This window comes from Gekko japonicus, unplaced genomic scaffold (assembly GCF_001447785.1).
Source record: "Gekko japonicus isolate JY-2015 unplaced genomic scaffold, Gekko_japonicus_V1.1 scaffold8951, whole genome shotgun sequence".
Taxonomy (NCBI): domain Eukaryota; kingdom Metazoa; phylum Chordata; class Lepidosauria; order Squamata; family Gekkonidae; genus Gekko; species Gekko japonicus.
This window is the reverse complement of record NW_015161696.1, coordinates 1-7,474: the sequence shown is the minus strand read 5'-3', so window position 1 is coordinate 7,474 and position 7,474 is coordinate 1. Positions and strand designations below refer to the sequence as shown.

Here is a 7,474-nt window from a genome sequence, read left to right as displayed (position 1 = left end):
TTTTGCAGTCTGAGAGTCCCTCAGAGGGGCTGGAAAGGGGGCAAAGTCAGCCACGCAAAGAGCTCAGACCCTCCCAGCCTACCTCACATGGCAGGAGTGAATACAAAAGGGAAATAAGGTAGAATCAGATACACACCACCTTGAGCCAGTGTTCCCTCTAAGCTGAGTTAGTGTGAGCTAGCTCACAGTTTTTTAGCCTCCGGCTCACCCATTTTTGTCTTCGCTCAGGGAGGATGGCCCCAGAGCAAACTAATTTATGCAGCAGCCAAATCGCTCGCTCACAACTTTAATGCCAGTGGCTCACAAAGTAGAATTTTTGCTCACAAGACTCCACAGCTTAGAGGGAACATTGCGCTCTTTCAAGGCTCGGCAAAATAAAAAAGCACTGAATACCTACATCTTCAGTAAGATCTTCCTTTGAGCAGTTGTTGTCGTTGTTCAGTCGCACAGTCGAGTCCGACTCTTCGCGACCCCATGGACCACATCACGCCAGGCCCTCCTGTCTTCCATCGTGCTCCGGAGTTTGCTTAATTTCATGTCCATTGCATCGATAACCCTGTCTGGCCATCTCATCCTTTGCCGTCCCCGTCTTCTTTGACCTTCAGTCTTTCCCAGCATCAGGGTCTTCTCCATTGAGGGCTCCCTTCTCATTTGGTGGCCAACGTATTTGAGCTTTGGCTTCAGTACCCGGCCTTCCAGGGAACAGTCAGGGTTGATTTCTTTTAGGATTGACTGATTCGATGTCCTTGCAGTCCAAGGGACTCTCAAGTCTTCTCCAGCACCATAATTCAAAAGCATTTATTCTTTGGTGCTCGGCCTTCTTTACGGTCCAACTCTCGCAGCCATACATTACTACTGAGAATACCATTGCTTTGACCATACGGACTTTTGTTGACAGGGTGATGTCTCTACTTTTTAGTTGCTGTAGATTTTCTGGGTTGTGTCTCTACTTTTTATTATGCAAAGCAGTTTCAGGGCTTTGAGTAGCCTACATTAGAGATAAATATGAGACGGACAGGTCGGATGGGTCTTCTCAGATTTTCTGCAGGACGGAGGGAGATCCCTTTCAGCCACCCAAAGGGGCATGCTAGAGATCCTTAGACAAAAGCCACAGGGAATGGGGCCTGCACTGGAGATGGGGAAACCGGCAAGAGCAGACAATCTGGCAGTATCCAAGTCCGGGGATGATCTAACAGGCCTCTACCAGCTCCCCTCCCCAAACTTGTTCTGTGCTTTGAGAGCCAGTTTGGTGTAGTGTTTAGGAACGCGGACGCTAATCTGGGAGAACCGGGTTTGATTCCCAACACCTCCACACACAGCTGCTGGTGTGACCTTGGGTCATTCACAAGTTCTCTCACGGACAATTCTGGAAAGAGCTCTCTCAGCTCCACCTACCCTACAGGGTGTCTGTTGTGGGGAGGGGAAAGGAGTTTGTAAGCCGCTCTGAGACTCCGAGTGAAGGGCGGGGTATGTTTGGGGGGCCTCGCATAAACCACAGGATGGATCTGGATTACGTTTTCCAAAGGCCGAATGGTACTTTCCTGTCCCCCTGCCCCCACAGCACTGATTTTCCCAAAATTGCCTGGGGGCACGGGGGATCCTGAGGAATGTCATGGGAGGGGGGTGTCCTGCAGCAGGGAGAGGGAACAGGAGGAAATTGCCAAGCTACTCCTGACCCAACCCCATGAATAGACCTAGAAACGGGGCCAGCATCGGCATACCCTGAGGTGCGGCACCTGCCAAGGCCCTGATAGCATTGGCAACCTCCAGGGGATGGCTGGAGATCTCCTGGGATTACAACCGATCCCCAGGTGACAGAGATCAGTTCACCTTAGGGTTGCCAGATCCCCCTGGCCACTGGAAGGAGATGGGGGGTGTTGTGTTAGGGTTGCCAGATCCAGGTTTGGAAACGCCTGGAGATTTGGGGTTGGAGCCAGGGGAAGGCAGGGACCTCAACGGGATACAATGCCACAGAGTCCACCCTCCAAAACATCAATTTTCTCCAGGGGGAACTGATCTCTGGAGATGAGCTGTCATCCCGGGGGGGTCCCCAGGTGCCACCTGGAAGCTGGCATCCCTAGCTCACATGGAGAAAGCGACCACTTTGGAAGACAGACTCTACAGCATTGTGTCCCGTTGAAGTTAGAGAATCACAGAGAGTTGGAAGGGGGCCCTACAGGCCATCTAGTCCAACCCCCTGCTCAGTGCAGTATCAGCCTAGAGCATCCCTATAGAAGTCCCCTTCCTCTCCCCTCCCCGGGGTCCACTCCCCCAGATCTCTAGGAAATTCCCAATTCGGAGCTGGCAACTCCAGACCCAGATCTTCTGACGGGTCTCCCACACTGCTGCTCTCCTGCACCCACCCACCTCCCCTGCTGCCCCATGGCTTGTTGTGAGCCCCACCACCACCCACACCTCCACCATAGTCCGGGGAAGGGTGTGTGAGCACTAGAAAGTGAGCATGGAACAGGAGGGCACTGTGTGTGTGTGGAGGGGGGGGAGGTATTTGTGAATTTCCTGCATTGTGCAGGGGGTTGGACTAGATGACCCTGGAGGTCCCTTCCAACTCTATGATTCTAAGTCTGAGGGGAGGGATGGATAGGTAGGTAACTGGGGAGGAAAACACTAGCTAGTAGGCAGGGAAGGACTGTGGCAAGCATTGGAGGGGAGGGGGGCTGGTTCCAGATTCTGGAAGGCTTTGGGCTTCTGCGCCTTGTGAGCTACCAGCATTCAAGTTGTGAGCGAGCGATTTGGCTGCTGCGCAAATTAGTTTGCTCTGGAGCCCTCCTTCCTGAGCGAAGACGAAAATGTGTGAGCCAGAGGCTAAAAAACTGTGAGCTAGCTCACACTAACTCAGCTTAGAGGGAAAACTGCTTTGGGCACTTTCTAGAAGAGTCCCCAACCTTTTTGAGCCTGTGAGCACCTCTGGAATTGTGACACAGTGTGGTGGGCACAGTCACAAAAGAGCTGCAACAAAATGGCCGCTGCAGAAGATGGAACTGGCCACAAAATGGCCGCCGCCACTCACCTTCAGTCACACAGTGATGATTCTTGTGTCGTCGTGGCAGCTATTGCCAGAGCAACATTTAAAACAGAACCTGCACGGCCAATCAGAAGTCTTGCTGGAGAAAAAAGCCCCACTGGCCCTGCCTACTTTCTAAAAAACACTCAGCTTTTTGGGGGGGGGAGAGGAAGGTATTGGTTGCCATGACGCCCACGGGCACCTTGTTGGGGACCCCTGTTCTAAGAGACGTGTGGGATCTCAGAAGAATCCAAACCAGACACAAGCCATTTAAAAGGCTGCTCAGGCTTTATTAAGTTTCCATTAGGCAAATAAAAAGTAAACAAAACAGTTATTAAAGGCTGCGTGGGAAGAAAAGAAAGACGTAGCTGCGTTGACCCAAAAAAGAGTAGAAAAGGATGATGTAGAAGGTGCTTCCCCGCCCCACCCAAGTTGCCATTTTCGTTTGTATAAAAACCTACATCTAGTCAGCCGAAGCAGCCTGCCTACTCTACGGGGAGGGGGGAGTGGAAAATGGGCTCTGTCTCCTAGCGTCAAGTCAGAAGCATCTGCCAGAGGGGGGCCGCAGCCGCCTCACGCCGAGGGTCCGGAGTTCGGCTTGCTGGGCTCACTGGCATGGCGCTTCCTCATGACTTCCTCAGCCAGGCCACATGTGATCACGCCGTTTGCCACCCGAAAAGTTCCTGAGCTGGGGAGGCAAAAGAAGAGAGAGATGGTTAGGAAAAGAAGTAGGGTTACTTGGGAACACTTAGAACATCAGAAGAGCCCTGCTGGATCAGGCCAGTGGTCCATCTAGCCCAGCATCCTGTCTCAAACAGTGGCCAACCAGTTCCCCTGGGGAGGCCAGCAACAGGGCAGAGAGTCTGAGTTCTTCACTATAACTACAGAAGAGCCCTCCTGGATCAGACCAGTGGTCCATCTAGTCCAGCATCCTGTCCCACACAGTGGCCAACCAGTTCCTCTGGAGGGCCAACAACAGGGCATAGAGGCCGAAGCCTTCATAAGAACACCAGAAGAACCCTGCTGGATCAGACCAGTGGTCCATCTAGGGCCAATAACAGGGCACAAAGGCCGAGGCCTTTCCCTGATATTTCCTCCTGGCACTGAGATTCTGAACGTGGAATTCCATTCAGTGTCCAGTTACCCACCACAACTCACGCCATGGCGACAGCTGGTGAATTTCCCACTTACTCTGAAAAAAATCCCTTTCAACTCAATGGGTGTCTTGACTAAGTGAATCCAGACTTGCACCCACAGTACAGATTCTCTTTTTTCATTTATTAACCTTACAAAATTATTATTGTTTTCTTTACATATTTACATCCCACCTTCCTGCCCTCATAAGAGCCACCAAGGCAGCTAACAATTTAAAACCTAAGATCACACTTTAAAACCATTAAAACCAACGGGGGGAAAACCCACAAGGCATCTTTAAAACGAATAAGACCAGGGCTAAAATATACAATATACTGGGCAGGAAGGAGGAGGATTGGATTTATACTCCGTCCTTCACTACCCAAAGGAGTCTCAGAGCAGCTTGCAACCTCCGTTCCCTCCCCCTCCCCACCACAGACACCCTGTGAGGTAGGCGGGGCTGAGAGAGCTCTTTCAAGGACTGTCCTAGAGAGAACAGCTCTGAAAGAACTTGTGCTTACTGAGGGTCATACCAGCAGCTGCACGTGGAGGAGTGGGGAATCAAACCTGGTTCTCCCAGATTAGAGAAGAAGAAGAGAAGAGATTGAATTTATACCCCGCCCTTCACTTGGAGTCTCAGAGCGGCTTACAAACTCCTTTCCCTCCCCCTCCCCACAACAGACACCCTGTGAGGTGGGTGGGGCTGAGAGAGCTCTGACACAAACTGCTCTTTTTCAAGGACAGCTGTGCCAGAGCTTGTGACTGACCCAAGGTCACATCAGCAGGTGCAAGTGGAGGAGTGGGGAATCAAACCCGGTTCTCCCAGATTAGAGTCAGAGGTCCTAACCAGTACACCAAACTGGCTCTCTTAAGGAAGAAAGGGTGGACTCAGTGAAAGAAGCCAGGACCCTCCGTTCACAAGACCTGAGAATGGCTACTAACGACAGGACATTTTGGAGAACGTTAATTCATAGCGTCACCATAATTCAGAAGAGTCTTGGTGGCACTTCACACACACAGGAAGGGGAAATCACTGAGGGAACCCCAAAGAAACAAAATAGTCTTCAACCCCTGGTGAAAGACGGCAACTCAAGGGGACAGACCAGCCTCTCCAGGGAGAGTGTTCCAGAGTTTGGGGGCTGCAGAAATCTACTTACTTCTCTGGGGATTCCGACACGGTTGTCATGACCGGATGAGTCGCCTTTCCAAAGAAGAAGCTGGCCCACCAGTGCCCTGGGTCAGATTTGGGGAGACCTAAAAAGAGACAGACTCTTGTCAGAAGCCACAACGGGAAGACAATGGCTGAGCAGTGGAACAGTCTGCCTCGGGAGGTGGTGGATGCGCCTTCGCTGGACGGTTTATTTATTTATTTATTTGATTTTTTCCCCCACCCTCCCGCCGAAGCGGCTCAGGGCGGCTTACAACAGTAAAACCAATAAAACACATCTAAAACAATCTGTAACAATACAATAAAATCGCAAATTACGCACAGCACAACATACACGTGGCGGCAACCATCAAGTGCTGTCATGCTTGGTCTAGGTTGTTAAATGCTTGGCGGAATAACTCCGTCTTCACCGCTCTCCGGAACTGGCGGAGATCCCGGAGAGCGCGGATCTCATGTGGGAGCTGGTTCCACAGTGTTGATGCGGCTAAAGAGAACGCCCTAGTTCTAGTAGTTGTTAGCTTGGCGTCCCTAGGGTCAGGGGGGACTAAGCGGTCCTGCGACTCCGATCTCAGTGCTCTCGGGGGAACGTACGGGGAAAGGCGGTCCCTCAGGTAGACACTGGTTGAGCAGTGGAACAGACTGCCTCGGGAGGTGGTGGATGCGCCTTCGCTGGACGTTTTCGAGCGGAGGCTGGACGACCATCTTTCGGGTATGTTGTAGGACTATCTTTCGGCTATGCTCCTGCAGAGTGCAGGGGGTTGGACTAGATGACCTGCAAGGTCCCTTCCAACTCGAACATTCTATGGTTCTAACTGCGTCCCAGATAATGCGGAAGCTTTCTCTTCAAAAAGAACCCCTCCCCACTGGAAGCTTACAATGGCGAGAGAATTTAGGATTGTGGCCCACTATTCATCAAACACGGTTGTAAGGCTCGTTTTTACAAGACAGGGACGGCCTCAAGTTGTGGGGGCAGGTGAGGTATGAATGTGAAAAGGAAAGATAAATCAAATACAGGCTTATAGTGGTTACACACCAAGCCCAAGTACAGTCTTCTTCACGCTTAAAATAAAGGCAAAGACCTAGTCACTGATCCACCACCCTGTCGTAATTTGAGGACACGGACAGGTATGTGATGACGGGTTTCAATTTATTTTATTTTTAGTTACCAACTATAGACGAACTGCATTTTAAATTTCTATAATGCTGTAAATCGGCCAGAGCCTGCTCGCAGGATAGGCGATTTATAGGTTTAATAAATAATAATAATAAGTCCGGGCTACACACGTGGACCATCGGTTCTGACAGACCAACAGTGATCCACGGTCCGTGTCACACCCCAAAGCCCTTTGCCGACCCCGAGAACCTTCCGAGAGGCGGCCCAACTGGATGGGGGCAGGCAAGGGCCCCCTCAGCTCCCATTTCCTTCCACGGCAGCCCGGATACTTACCCGGATGGTGAGGGATCACTTCCCCGGAGTACTCGGAACTTCCGCAGGAGCTGTTGCTGGAAGTGGAACCCAGACGCCCTGCAAGACAGATCAGTTACCCCGGGTTAGACCGACCAAGTGTTGCCCTTTACTTGACCCTCCGGCTCCGATTACGGGCAGGCGGGATTAGCATGGGACAGAGCCAGCAATGCTTGCTCCTGGCCCAAGAGCATTCGTCTTACTGGACAGCTTCAAGGGGACAAAGGAAAAAGATTCCACTGGAAGAACCGACTGATGTTCTCCAGCCAAAGAAGCTGTGGTCAGACTTTGAAGGGAGGGAAAGGCTCTCTCCACCCGCAACTAGATCGGGGGTCCCCAACGCGAAGAAGAAGAGAAGAATAGATTGAATTTATACCCCGCCCTTCACTTGGAGTCTCAGAGTGGCTTACAAACTCTTTTCCCTTCCCCTCCCCACAACAGACACCCTGTGAGGTGGGTGGGGCTGAGAGAGCTCTGACACAAGCTGCTCTTTTTCAAGGACAGCTGTGCTAGAGCTTGTGACTGACCCAAGGTCACATCAGCAGCAGGTGCAAGTGGAGGAGTGGGGAATCAAACCCGGTTCTCCCAGATTAGAGTCCGCGCACTTAACCACTACACCAAACTGGCTCTCCATATGTACAGTACATAACTCGGCACGGCAGCCACTGACCCCTTTCCTGGTGCC

At 51.6% G+C, this 7,474-nt stretch overlaps 1 protein-coding gene across 1 annotated transcript; it reads right to left on the bottom strand.

The window, feature by feature from the left end:
* Positions 1 to 3,291: 3,291 nt before the first annotated feature.
* On the bottom strand, positions 3,292 to 6,849 carry PPDPF (pancreatic progenitor cell differentiation and proliferation factor; the record flags this gene model as incomplete). The annotated part of the gene is made up of 3 exons (XM_015429353.1): positions 3,292 to 3,710; positions 5,314 to 5,410; positions 6,772 to 6,849. Coding segments are annotated over 3 exons (290 nt in total), but the record flags the coding sequence as incomplete, so codon positions are not given.
* Positions 6,850 to 7,474: the final 625 nt, after the last annotated feature.